Source organism: Aythya marila (genome assembly GCF_965140915.1).
Source record: "Aythya marila genome assembly, chromosome: 3".
NCBI lineage: Eukaryota > Metazoa > Chordata > Aves > Anseriformes > Anatidae > Aythya > Aythya marila.
In genome coordinates, this window is record NC_139044.1 from 50,950,183 (window position 1) to 50,964,768 (window position 14,586).

The 14,586-nt window shown below is 47.1% G+C and overlaps 1 protein-coding gene across 4 annotated transcripts in view; it reads left to right on the forward strand.

Moving 5' to 3' along the window:
- The window catches only part of SASH1 (SAM and SH3 domain containing 1), a 197,769-nt gene that overhangs the window by 66,385 nt on the left and 116,798 nt on the right, over window positions 1-14,586 (forward strand). For 3 of the 4 annotated variants that reach the window (XM_082757958.1, XM_082757960.1, XM_082757959.1), the window contains exon 1: window positions 9,193-9,326. The exons of the other annotated variant lie outside the window; for it this stretch is intronic. In XM_082757958.1, the coding sequence (XP_082614084.1) occupies window positions 9,228-9,326 (99 nt within the window). In that variant the 5' untranslated portion in view covers window positions 9,193-9,227. Of the gene's footprint in view, window positions 1-9,192; window positions 9,327-14,586 lie in introns of those variants that run through there. 4 annotated transcript variants of the gene reach the window in all.

A 14,586-nucleotide genomic window follows, 5' to 3' on the forward strand; every position in this document is an offset into this window, starting at 1 on the left:
GGCCACACAGGCTTTTCAGACTTCTTAGGCAATTGCCCAGTTAGCATGCACCTTCAAATGAAAAACACCCAAAATAATGTACATAGCTCCAAGCCATGTGAAATTAAGTCATGGATTGTTTGTAGCCCTGAGCCTTGTGGGTTCACCACCCCTGCTGCTGCCTTCTTGGTGGTGGAGATGGCAGATAATATACTGTGACTCCAGAAGGTCACCTGGCTTGCCACCAAGATAGAGAGTTGCTGGTGCTATTTCTCATATTCCCTTCGCCAACGCAGCAAATTTCTTTCATTCCTTTTAGTCTACTTTTACATATTTTTGTCCTCAGTGACAAATAGGGATGACTTCTGAAATGACCAGATCTCCTTTTGTATATACAAATAATGTCATCATTTTGGGAGCCAATGTTTCAGAGCTTAAAAACACATACATTTATCTCACTGCCCCGAGTTACACCCTCATGAGCTTTCTTCAGCAATCCAATTTCCCCTTGGAGTTTACACACCCTTCATACTTTCAGATAATCATTGTATCCTTTCCAGTCCCTTTAACCTTCATCCAGCCAAGCAATGGTTGTTTGTTTTCATAAATCACATCTTCCCCCAGAAGTCAAAAGGAATGGGTGATGCAATTCTGGGATTAAGCGCATCGGTAACTTCTAAAAAGCCAAATTGCGATTACTTTTTGCTAGGCATATGTTGCCCACAGGATACGCATTGAACTGCAGAAATGTCTTTGGCCATCTTTAACCAGAACTGCCTAATTATTAAACCCTTGCAAATGAAGATTCATTTTTCTGAGAAGTAGCAATACCAGCCTACTCTCCGTGTACTTAAACAAAATGACTTCCTTGTAAAACTTCATCAACGCAGAGCCAACGTCGTTAGCTCATTGCCCTTGAGGGCTGTTGTATCATCATCGATGCAGTTGGTTGAGTTGTAGAGGGTAAATTCCTCCCACTCACAGCACCACAGTAACAATAATCCTTCTGTTCACGAACTTCCCAAAATATTTATCAAGAGAATAGCTTGGAGGTATGTTTTCAGCAATACCTAAGCCTGTTTCCACTTGTCTCTCTCGCTTACTTTTCTTCTTTTTTATTACATCTTGAAAGTGGGTTGGCCAGTGCTTAAAAGCTGCAGTTTCAGATGGACGGCTTCTCCTCACTTTAATTAGTTTGACAGGCACCTTTGCCTTCCAGCTGGGTTGCCCTAACTGGAAGCAGCTGCTCTGTGGAATTACTCTCCCTCCTTTTCTCCACCTCGGTGTGCTGCCCAAGTAATAAGCATCCTGTGCCCCTTCCGTGAATTTATAGGTGTAAAATGCACAGTTTCCAGCTCTTTGGGTGTGCCTGCATGTGGAGAGATGTTTCTCTCTTTCCTCTATTAATGAAATTTTATGGGGTGAAACATTAGGTGTGTCATTAACAATATAGAGAAAATAAAACGTATGGGTCGGATATGATTCTCCACTTCCTCGTTAACTCTTGTGAGTGAGCATAGAGTGGGTTTTAGTATATTTTTCCATGGCAATTTGAAACTGCTTTGAGAGAGAGGCTCCTGAATGATTGTACAGCTTGCAAGGCAGTGAAGAAAAAGGCTCCTCCAGGAGAGCACGGGCTCTGTGAATCAGGCTCATGTCCGTGTTTACAGCCACAGCTGAAACAAATACGTATCATCTTGACTGCATTGTCACAGTCCTGTGAATGCTCCTGATTTCGTCACCAGCCTGATGATTTATTTAACATCCTACCACCTGGAGCCAAGTGAGGTATAAACCTCAATTTGTTGCTGTTTTTTTTTATGATGGAAATGTAAATGTTTTCCAGTAAAAGTATAAGAGCATGACCTAAGTGCACCATGATGATTCAGACAATTGAAGCTAAAGCACTCCAAAAGTATTACTTTAAAAATTCCATTATATTTAAATGAAAGTGTAATTTCCAGGCTCCTGACATCTGTGAGGTTTTGAACACTTGTTATTACAACAGGAATTGCGGCACCACGTGTACTACAACCGCTTGCCTGCTGCTTGCTAGCCAGCTGCTGTTTGCTTTTCCATAAATTACCTTTTAATTTAGGTGTCTGGGCACAGCGGGTGGCGTGCAGGTCAGCCAACCCAAGGGCGCAGCGCTGAGGCGGGGAGGACGCCCGTGTTTTGGTCTGATCCGGTAGGTCGGGGCACGGGCAGGAGGAGTTTAGCAGGACAGGTGGGCCAGCTGCTTTGAAAGGGAGAGAAGACGAAGGCAGGGGGTGCTTTGCATCTGTTGGAGACTGATAACGCCGAGCTGTTTCCAGGGATGGGGGTGAGAGGAGAAGCTCTGGCAATGGAGGAGGATTTGTCCTAGCAGCAGAAAGTGACTTTGGAAGAAGAGGTTGAAGCAAGCATGTTCTGCTCAGTGGTAGCAGTAGGGAGAATTGGCTCTAGGCTGACATTACTTGTGAGCAAGCATCAAATATTCCCATCTGGTTACCGGTCTATTGCTGTCATCTGTAGCTTGCTGAGGTCATCAGGCAGGAGCTGTTTGGTTTTGTTTTTACTTTGTTCATTTGTTTCTGTATTGAGTAGGTCCACCTACTCCTTTGCTAATAAAATATCCACGTGACCTGTAAAATAAGCTTTAAAAGTGCAAAGTCTGAGCTCAGTGCCGGGTCCTCGCAGGAGCGAAAGTCAGGCTTCTGGTAGGGTCTGGTTGCTGTTCGTTCAGAGGGAGGGTGTACTAACCTCCAAAGAAGCAGTTGAAGAAATCATTTGTGTTTTGTTAGGTTTTGGGATGATATTTAATCACTAAATTGGAGAATGAATGTTCAGTGAAGCGTGGGGGAGGTGTGTGCTAGGGAGCTTTTGGGTGGAAGTGCTCTGCTCTGGAAGAAAACCCAAACAGCCTTTTATCTTCTGGTTTATTGCAAGTCTCTGCCATCAGTGTGTTTGTGCCACATGGGCTTTAGCGTAACATTTTGCCAAGGGCAGCTCTGTAAATTTTTATCTATTCCTTGATAAGAAGCAGATAACAACATTTTTTTTCCAGGTCTGTATTTGCACTTCATAACTAAGTTCTTTTGCAACAATACATTTAACAGGAGTTCTTGGGCTTTGTTTTTCTGGAAGTATTGTTCTTAGGAAAGATCTTTGATGCATCTCCCTTTGAAAGGGAAAATATCTTTGAGGTGTATCTATTCTCACCTTAATAATTGGGGCTGGCCATGAGGAGTGGGGTCACTGCATGAGGCTGGCTGCCTCTCTGTGTGCTTCTCCCACCCTGCCACAGCTGACTTGGTGTGATCTTTGAGTCAGTGCTGAGCATCTCTGAAATACACAGCTATCACATGCCACTAAGTTGTACCTTATTCTTGGCTGTTTTTGTCGTGTGCTTTAGGATGAGATCATCAGGTTCATTTTCTTACTATGAGCTTCAATGAAGGAGTCAAAGGACTCTGCATTTGGGGAAAAAAAGAGGGGGAGGGGAGAGGACTAGGACTTACTCCCACTTCTGAGACTTGATTTTTCTCTTCTCCTTTCATTTCGCTGGTTCTAAAATTATTTGGGATAAGAGCAGCCAAAGGACACAGAGCTAAATAGTTTTGTCTCTGTGGATTTTGTAAGTCTCTCACAAAGAAAAAATATTTGTATGTATCTTTTGTAGCAGATGCTTACGAAAAGACTACAAGAAGTTGAGCAAGTTCCTGTGAACTAGAGTTTGGAGACTACCCCCAGACATCCCAAAGGATGCCGAACTCCTGTCTGAAAAGTTAATTAAGGCTTGTAAAGTGATTTGTAAAAGCTGCTGCAGAAATACTAATAGAAAACGAATGCTATTTAAATGTGAATAATTTCCAAACAAAGTATCAGAGGCATCTTCCCCATGCAGAATGGGGGATGCTGATTTTGGGTGGAGAAGGCAGAAATAAATAATACAAAGAAGCAAGAATGTCTTTGGGGAATCGTTCAGGCAGTGCCTGACGTGGTGGGAGGTGGATGGAGCACTGATCTGTGGGTGGCTGTGGAGCATTGAGCCATGTGCCCAAGTGGGAGTGTGGCCGTGGTGTCCCTGGGACACATGTGTGCCCCTTACTGGAGAGGCAAGCACCGTACCTGGGGTTAAGGGACACAACAGTGTGCTCCATGCAGCCAAAGGAGGTTGGACAGGGCATCAGGGATCTTCGTAGAGCATACCTACGTGCAGGAGGAGAGGATGTGAACCTTCCCCTTCTCACAGCTCGGAGGGTATCGTTCCAGAGGGGCTGTAATTCTCACTGTGTGCTAGGCATAGGTTTATTTTCCCCATATGAGTTGTCATGCAGAGTCACAGCCACTGTATTTTCACTGAAGTCTGCCAAACCAAGCAATATTTGCATGTCTGCAGACTGTGGTGCCAGCCCTCAGTGTTAAGACCACTGGAAATGACTTCCCTGGGCATGTGTCTCACCCTCCTTATTTTTTAATCTAATAGGGTACCGCAATCTAGGACATTGATGGGTGTGGTGTAATGCGGAGAGCTCAGACTGTTATCGGAATAAAGCAATTTATTGTTTGTAACAGCTTTCTTCTGATAGAATTACACAGCCTTAACTCCATCTGGTTCGTGTTGGGCACTGCTGCTGTAGCTGCATGACACGACGCTCTGTACTCATCCCGCTGCCAACAGCAGCAGGAGCTGACAGCTAAGCCTCTAAAGGAATAAATAACGATTTCTGACTACAGCAAAGAGTATCCAGTCTAAATACGGTCTATTTTAAAGCCACTGGATAAGTATTGTTTGCACTGCTTTTAAAATTAGGAACACTTTCTGCAGTTATCGAACTGGCAGAGGATGCTGAAACTTGATCGCTTCATGAGTGCATGGCAGCCTGATGTGGAAATGCGTGTGGTAGATCTGTCTCCTGCAATTTACATCTGTATGTACCAAGAGCATCTGACACACAGCAGCAGCCTGCTTGCTGATGGTTTGGGTGTGCAGCATCCATCCTGCCCCATGGCAGAGGCTTTCTGGAAGGGCAGCCAGCACGTCTGCTTTCTGCTGGAGAACAGCTGCTGGCTCCTGTAGATGATGGGTGATGCACAGAGCACCCCACTGCTTATATGCGTATTTATATGATCCTGTGAACTGTTCCGTGCATATTCATATGATTCTTAAGGAAAATACTTTAAAAATAAAGGACCAGGTGAGAATTAAAAGAAATGACACTTCAGAAGGACTTTCAAAAAAAAAAAAAAAAAAAAAAAGAGGACAAGAAGATAAATTTGTTACAGTATGGGTCCTGGTAAGCATATGGGATGGAGCGTGCAACTGGTAAGGGTTGCTGTGTAAATTAAAGGCTGTGATGTGAAACTGCATGCTTCAATTCTCCCCACCAAGGGAGAAGAGGGAGGGAGCTGAAAGGCGATAAAATCACTGCTAATAGAGCGTTGCATTGTAATTAGCTGGTGTTAAGAGAGTTCTAGGGCTAGTTCTGTAGGGACTAGCTGGAATTTTACTTCTCCCTCCCCCTGCACCTATATTCTGTGCATAAAAGGGCTTGTTTATTTAATTCTCCGAAGCTTTGATGTTCTGATGCGGACCTGATATACTGGGCAGGGTGGTGGTGGTGGTGTTGAGAAACCTCCTGTGTTTTGTTTGTGCACACGGGGTTAATTGCCAGGCCTCTGAGCATGAAGTCACTTCCCTGGGGTCATCTATCAGGATCCCATGAAGTCTGGTGGCCATTATGCTGTGGGGCACAATCCTCTTCCCAAGTCACCATGATCTTTCCTTACATACTCTTGCAGGTAGTTTACAAGTGATATCAAAGTCCTCAGGGTTGTTTGTTGTATAGATTTCCTGGATTAGAAGTCTCTTACACAGTTGCAAGCAGTTGTAGGCATCCAGTTCGGATGATGCTTGTCATCTCTCCCAGTTTATTTTAATGCTTTTTTTTTTTTTTTTTTGAATATTAAATGCTTTGTTGAAACCATGATGTCATTTTTGTGTGACACTGTGGTGAGGTGATGTACACTGCTGGAGGAGAGGGCGATTGTGATCTTTCCTCTTGATGACTCAGAGGTTTGTGTTTGGGGCCTGTGCTTGTGAAGAAGTGATTACAGAGACAGCATGACCTGGTGAAGGCCAGCTGCCTAAGCCCTCAGTAAAGAAGGGAGAAAGACAAGCTTCTCCACAGCCACCTTGACTTGGCGCTGGGCTCCTGCTTTGATTAGCCCTCCAGCAGAAAGCCCATCTACCTTGAACACAGGGGAGTGTTCCCCAAGTTGGCTAATCCTGTCTGGCATGTAGATGTGGGAAACTTAGGAACTGCACGCCCACGTTCAGCTGGTGGCGTGCCAGTAGGACACACTCGCATGCACAGGGCCTCCACCATGGCCAGCCAAAGGCAGTCCCTACACCCGTGCTGACCATTTCTATCTCCTGTGTAGAGCTTCATGGCAGGAGAAGAGCCCCGAAGGGATTTGCCCCCAGGGAGCTTCATCACCACGGGTGCAGAGGGAGGGCCTCCTGTGCACTGGGGTGCGTGTCGGTGCAACCCCGAGCACACACACTGTGTGTCTGATGAACCAGGGAGCCTCAGCATTGCTGCCCTGTGGGGGTACAGACACTGCTTTGCTTTCCCACCACTTCCAGATGGTAAGCACCTGGCCAGAGCTCCTGAGAGGTGTCCCAAAACCTCAGACTACTGACTGGGTTTATTTCTGCCTGGCATCTTATACAGATGCAGTGCAACATAATTCTTAAACATGATGCTTTGTGGATGCTTATGTTGTTATCTAGCCAACTACAGGTAAAGATGGAAATGAAAACTGTATTTGAACTCACTAAACTGAAGTAAATTTGGAATTAATTAATAGCAGTTGTCACACAACCCAAATCTTGAAGTCTGACAGGCTGGGCTGCAGACAGAGCTGGGCTTCAAAACCTTTGCAAGATCCGGGCTCCTGTTTGTTTGAAAAATTACATACTCTTGATGCAGCAGGGGTTTTTAGTTTGTTTGTTGATGGTTTTTGTTTGTTTGTTTTTGTAAAATGCCTCTGGGACTTGTTACTACAGGACACTGGCATCATTGAAGTAGAGGAACCACGTGGTATCTAGAATGGGTGAGCCATATGGGGGAAGGAGAGTGGGGAAGTAATGTCTTAGCTTGTCACAGTCACCAAATCTCTGGGAAAATGGTATCTTGTGAATGAATGTCTGAAGATGATTTGCAGTAGGGGCTGTAATTGCAAGACCATGGAAGGTGTAACTACTGTAACCTGCCATGGATTTGTTGGAATTTGCTCGTCACTTTGTTTCTTAAAGCAATTGCTCCTGGAGTTGAGTGACTTTTTGCAAGACTTTTTTTTTTTTCTTTTCTTTTTTTTTTTTTTTCCATGTGTCCCCTTCCAAAAATCAAAGGCTCTGACTCTCAGATAAATTAAAGTCCACTGGCTGAGGGAAAGGCTGCCACAGCCATGTGTCATGCTCCTCTGATGAAAGTCGCTGCCGCCACAGAGGGGGGTGACCTAATGGCTCAGGAAGCAGATCTCAGACCACCGTGGTTCGTAACCCAGTTCCTGTTACCTGTGCTGCCAGGCTGGGGAGTGCAGATGTTTTCGGGACTGGCTTCTGCAAGTTGTTGAGTCATCTTTGCACGGAGCAATGACCTCCATCGGCAGGGAGGAGCCAGGCAGTGGGAGCGCTGCCCGCTGCACCTATTTGATCTTAATCTACTGCTGCGTGAGTCACAGCAAGGAGGTTTCTTGTGCTGCAGCTTGCTTTTTTTATTTTTATTTTTAAATATGCCTCCAAAATACAAGATGGTATAACACAGAACAGTATGCACAAGAGGAGCCCAGGTTATTTAAATGTTGAGGGGAACAGTGTGCCTTGCTCAGATATTTTGCATGTAGTTTAGCGCTACTACAGCAAGTGGTTCAACATGGATTTCAGAGGGTCGCTAAGTAAATTACCCTGACTAATTAAACCAGTTTTGGGTTATGCAAGCCATCTCAGAGCACAGAGGGACTTTGCACTCCTTATCCTCGTGCTTCGTAGGCTTATAGGCACATACAATGAAAAGGTCAATTAGCAGAGATTTTGCATCTGTTTCAGGCCTTTCATTATTTCTCATTACTAGTCACTAATATGACAAATTACACAATGTATGTCCTACATCCTAATGTGCACAATTCTAAAGCATCAATGGTTTCTTTATTACTTTCTCTTGGTATAACTCTTTTGGTGTTTCTCTTTCCAGCACCTCCTCTTCTCTGTCCTGTAAGCACCACTCACTGCTCCAGCAATAGCAGCTGTAACACAGTGCAAGGCAGGCGATTGTAGCTTTGAGGGCAGAAAAGGAGCATGACTGGGATGGTGGAGAGACGGTGAAGAACACGTAGGCGCCCCACTGCTGCTTCGTACCTTCTCCAGAAGCTATTTCAGTCCCAGTAGCAAATGGTGTCATCTGTTGTGCTGCTGTGGAGGGAGTGCCCTGCGCAGGGAGCACAGAGAGCTGGCAGGACACAGGAGGTGCCACAAACTGCTCTAGACGTGAGCATTTAAAGTGCTTGGCTAGCGTGACAGCTGTGTTTCTGTTAAATTCATCGCTTTTTCATCCCCCTGCACAGACAGGTGCTTCCAGGGAATATCGGCTCGAAGGGGGAGCTTTTTGAGTTGTTTTGAGGCAAGAATGTGGGAGCTGAGCAAGGCGTACCACCATAGGCACACTGTGGCCTGCTGCACACTCACGGAGTTGTTACTCAATGAGTGGTTGTGTGCCCGCACGGGGCTGGTGGTTCTGAGGCAGAAGCATCCTAGTGCTGCTGTAATGAGGGATTATTTAATTGTATTACAATACGGGGGGGCAGAGTGCTGTGAAGCACGAGGCACGTGCAGAGGCAGTGCTCCCACAACCATTCCACGAGGAGACCAGCGCCAGATCCCTCCTCCCCGGGGGAAAACTAGCCCCTTCCAGCCCCACAACCCGGGGGCCGCCTGCCCCGGCGCCCCCACTCCCCACAGGCAGGTGAGGCCCGGCCCCACGGCCGCCATGCCCGGCCCCGGCCGCCCCTCAGCGGCCATGCGCGGCGGAGGACGGGGAGGGGCCGGGCCGGGGTAGGGGGGGGGGGCACGGCCGGCGGTCCCGGCGCCGAGCGGAAAGTTGTCGGGGCGGCGGCATGGCGGGGCGGGGCGGCACCGGCACCAGCACGGGGCCGGCGGGGAGACGGCGCTGAGCGGAGGCTGGAGGCTGGCGGCGGGGCCGGGCATGGAGGGGGACCGGGAACGGGACCGGGAGGGCGTCCCGGCGGAGAGCGGCACCCCGGAGGCGTTCGCGCAGCTGTGGGCAGACGTGATGGGCATCCTGGTGAGTGCCGCACCTGCCGGGGGGCTGCCCCGTGCCGCCCCCTCCCCAAAACCCGCGGGGGATGGTGGCAATGGGGGCATTGTGCGGCGGCGGCGCCCCCCACACCCCCGGCAGCGAGGGGACGGGGGGTGCTGGGGAGGGATGGGGGCGACCGCGGGCAGCTGCTGCCTGGGGGGGGGAGGCAAAAAACCCCGAATATCCCTAAATATCCCCGTGTGTGTGTGCGGCAACTTGCACGGGGTGCTTGAACAGCGAGCGGAGGGGCTGGGTGCGCGCCTTGACTTCGTGCTCCGGAGATGCAAGCAACAGGCATGGGGAGAAAACCTTTACGGGAAGGGGCTGCGGGGTCTGAGCTGAAGCGGCGCTGAACTCTGCAGAGAACTTTGTTAGCCTTTGATGCTGCGGTTCTTGCATTTTTTTTTATTTTCCCTGTAGACTTTGCTGTTCATATTCTCAAATTATATATATAACTTATTTTAATCAAGCGAAGCCTGCCTCGCTCCTGTTCCTCGTAGCCCCTCGTGTTGGGTCCGGCGGCACCCGGCTGCACGCACGGCTTCCCTGGGAAGGGTTTGGGGCAGCGCTGCCAGGCTGCAGGAGCGGACAGCCGGCACTTTGTGAGCAGCCCCTTTCTCTCTCCTTCTGGCAGGTCTCAGCGCTGCGTTTAGGAAAAGCAAAGGGTTGTTGGACGCTTGGCAAGGGGTGTTGGAAGAGGCCAAACCAACAGCGTAGCGTGCTGGGGTTTGGTGCAGAAAAAAGGTCTGATTCTCACACAGCTAAAAGGTTTCTTCTGGCTGTACAACCTATTTTTCCTTCTTGGGAAGACAGCTATTTATTTGTTGTTTTTCTCCCAGTAGAACTAAGCGAAAGTCATTTGTCTTAGAGTTAGCCTGCTTTGCAGGGAGTTATCGTCCTGTGACTGTGAAGCTGCTGCGGGTGCTCCCAGCACTGCTATCTTTTCTCACTGCGCTGTTTCGTATTACGCCACAATCACAGATATGAAAAGCCACCCTTGTTCTGGGTCTCAAATAATAATAACTTATCTGAGGGAAGACAGAAGCTCTTCTCACTGCGAGTTATCAGTGTTCTTCAGATTTCAGGTTTTTAAAGAGTTTCTAGGCTTTGCTGCTGTAAAATGCATCTTTGTGTGAACTGAGTGTAAACTTGCTTAGGGCTGTCCTCCTGAAAGCAAGGAAAAGGTAGCCCAGTGCCTCTTTCACTGCTCAACTTTTTGGTATGTAGAAGTTCACTCCTTTCAAACCTTTGCTGCGAAAGGCAAGCAGTGAAGTAGATGAGTGGTGTCCAAGTGGGTGTCTGTAGGCTGTTGGCCATGGTCTGTATGTCCACGACAGTTACCTGCAGAGCCACTCATGAGCTGTCAGTGAAGTTAGAAGATGGGTCTTAAATTCTGGGGGTTTACAGTAATTCATAAATTGAAATATTTAGGGAGCACAGCTGTAGCCACTGGAGGGGCTCCCTGGGAACAGCTCCATAAACCCAGAAATTGTTGTGGCGCTATGGCAGCAGGTTGGCCCGGTGACAGCTTCGCTGTCCTTGTGATGCAAGAGGTGTTCCTCATAAAGGTGATGAAATGCCTGGGTCTGCCTCCCTCCTGCTGAGGAACTGCTGTGATGGGGAGGAGGAAGGGTGTCCCCTTCATCCCACTGCCCTTGCTGGAAGCCCACTGGACGTGCCCAGGTAAATGAGCAGAGCGCGGTGGGACCTCCTCAGGGCACAGGTTTGGGAGGCGATGCTGTGCACAGCAGTTACTTGAAGTGCAAGCTGAGCCCCCCTCGCTCAGGCCGATGCATATATTTTGTTGTTTGTGTGCATTTCATTTAGGTAGCTTCAGATAGGACCTTATTAGCAGGAACCTGTGATGGCAGATTCCAGGTCCGGAGGGGAAGCAAATACTTGTCAAGTGCTGCTGGTAAGCAGCATATTTTAAGGACTTTGAAGTCGCTTAATAACTCTCGCTATACTTGACAAATATCGAGTGTATTTGCAGCTGTACTGGGATTTCGCCGAAGTAAATGCAACTTTTCCCTTTTGCGCTTATTCTAATGAAATATTCCATACTTGCAGCTGTGGTATAAGTGCCTCAAAGCTATTTGTACTGTTAATGGAGCTTACTAGATAACACAATTAGACTTAAAAGCTCTTGCTTAGTTTGTAGCAAGCTGGCGACGGAATGTACTGGTTAATTGCAATTTGCAGTGTCTCAGAGCAGCAGTGGCTGGTTGAAGGATAGTAAGGTTTTGAGCTTCCAGTACGTGGATTGTGAGCAATAGCGTAGGAATTCTCTGCATCCCTGAAATTCAGCACCATGAAAAGGATATTTTTTTCGAGGTATGTAGTGCTTGGAATCGGGTATTTATGAGGTAACAGCAAACTCTCCACTAGCGGGGACTGGAGGTTTGTATGTGGATCTGAAAACAAGTTGCCGTATGAAGTGAAAATCAAGAATTGTGTTCTTTTAAAGGTGGCCTTTCAAAACTTGGCCTGTTGACCTTTGTATGTAGAAGACCCTGTGGTGTCTTTTATGCCAATGCGTTGTTTTTCGCTCCATAGCTGGAGCAGGTATCTGGGTGTAATTCTGACATTAATGAAATCACTGGCAAAACTCTGGTCAGTTTTGATGGAACAGGGACTTCGCTGAAGAAGACTTTTTCATGTGAGGAGCTTTTGTCTTCGTGTGACAACCTGAAGAAGATACAGAGGAACTTGCAAGAGACACGATGAGTTAGAAGTCTTCCTGGAATTTCATTCCAAAGCAGTTGCTGGTTTCAGATTTCCAACTATTGAATCCATTATAAGATCTGAAGAAGATAATTTTATCTTTCCATAATATTTTGCAGTTACCATGCCAAGAGACAACCAGTGCTTCCCTACCGACTGTTGTTAGCTGAAGAGAACACAGTATCTGCTTTGAGGACAATAAGGCTCCCCTTTGCTTGTCCGGGGAGCTGTAATATTTACATATATATGATCTACCCTGCTCTCTGTGTTTCAGTGGCTATTTGGATTTCTTATCAAAGTAATAAAGAAACAAACTGAAAGAAAGATGCCAGCTGATAATACCCCAGTGATAACGTGTAATTGCGTACTGGCTAGCATACTTCAGGGAGAAGTATTGGTAGGAAGCCAGGCTACGTGGAGATGGGGGAAGCAGATCCTGGCTGATAGCAGTAGCCAGAGGCATAGCGGCAGCTCGTGCCAGCTGCGGGTTCCTCCCAGGACTGCTCTTCCTGAAGCTGCCAGTAGTTTGCCATGACCTGCAGCAGAAATCTTGTCCCTCCGTCACCCTCCCAGCACCTCATTCAAGTGCCTCCCCTTCTTTGATGTCTGCTTGGCGCCCAGAGGCTGCTTTGGCCTCAGCCATAGGCACTTGGTGTGGGCAGGCAGCCAGGTCCTGGCTCCGGTAGGGTGTGCATTTGGAGGAGGGGTATACCCAACTTTTATGGGGTCTGCAGAATGGCTGTGGTGCTGCTTCACTGGCTTGGGAAGCACTTGGAGACATTCTAATTCAAAGGATTTCTGATACTTTGGGGTGTGTTTTTAAAGTGCGTCCCAGTTGCAAGAGTAAGGATAAAGCCCAGTAGGCTTAACCCCTGCTCTGTAGACTGGTACCTTTCATATCTTCTGGTTTACAAAACCACAGAGTGGTATCCCTTCAGATAAAGGGATCCAAATGGAGATTGACTTTCAGTTTAGGTGTTTAGCTTTATTCTTCAGACATAACCTGTTGCATTTCCTTTCCCTCTTGTCTCCACAAAACGTTACACCTAGCCCCGCTAATCCCGTTATGAAAAAAGACAGCTCACAGAGATAACCTTTGGTCCAGGGTTTTTCTCACATGCCAGGTCACATAACACAGATGTCTCCAGCAGGCAGTGCAGTCTCCACAAGACCCTAAACAGGACTGATAAGAGTTTGTGGGTCTGGTGCCCTCTACGTTCTTTCTTGAAGGCAAACTCAGGGTTTCCCTGGCCTTTGAATTACAGAGAAAGAGGTAGGGAGGGTTTTTACATCTCTTTTTCTGCTGAGAGCTGCTGTTTAATAGAAAGTAACTTTAAATTAAAGGTAAATTGGAACCTTGAGACAAGTTTTCTGTTTTGTTGTTTCTATGTGTTGTTGGCTTGCTGTGAATACGGGCTCCATTATTAGTGTTTTGAAATACTTTTTGTTTTCCCCTCTGAATTTTTACATGTTGAAAGTCAATGAACCAAGCTTGTTGTGTCAATGCTAAGAGCAATGGCATACCAGGTTGACATTAATGATGCTTCCTTTTGTGGATATGAAAAACTGGCATAGTCTAAACAACAGGAAAATGTAAAAATTGATGGGGAAAATAGAAATCGTATGTGGAAATCCCCCAATCATATGTAGTCTCTGCTTTTAGCTGGGTCTCCTCTATAGTTTTTCCTTCATGCAGCAGCACAGGCTTTCTTCATTTCCACTTTGCCCATCATTAGGGTATTAAGGGTTGGTGAGCACGCTTTGTGCTCAGGCTTTGGTAGGTTCAGTAACACAGGATGAATGAGAATTGCTTTCTAATGACCCAGCAAAACGATTGGTAACAATACCTCTTTTAACATGAAGTGCTGCTGATAATTTTCTGCTTTGTGATTGCATGGCCTGGACCTTGACTAATGAACCTGCAGCTTTGTCAGTGTCCATTGTTGGCTGTGGGAGGAGGAGATGGCAGAGCCTGTGATGGTGCAAATGTCAGGTTGCTTTGCAAGAATTTGGATTCCAAGCATTTCGTGAGGAAATGAACAAAGAGAAGGAACTGGTGCAAATCTATAAAAATTAACTTTCTTCTAGAAAAGTGTGTTCTCCGTTAGAGAAGATGTGTGTGATGAGATAGAGAGACAGACATGGAGGGCTTTTAGTTATTACTGTCTTCAAAAGACTTAACTGTCTGACTGGCAGGAAAAAAATCACAGCACAGTTTCCTGAAACACATTCAGACCCGGGAGTCCTCAGCACAAGTTTACAACATGACGAATGGGTAAACTTGAAGCAAGAAGAGCCGCACCCGCCGCCATCCAGCAGCTGGGATGCGGGCCAGGTGTGGGCATGCTTCGGTCTTCTGGAGTCAAGTGGAGGATCTTTAGTGCTTACGACAGCAGCAGCAGAGCTTTCTCGTCTGCTTCCAGGCTTTGAAACGCGAGGTTATAGTGGACTCTTGCTACTTGAACCGAGATATGCATAATGACACGCGCGGTGGTGTAGGTTCCTAGGGCAGCAGGGTAAG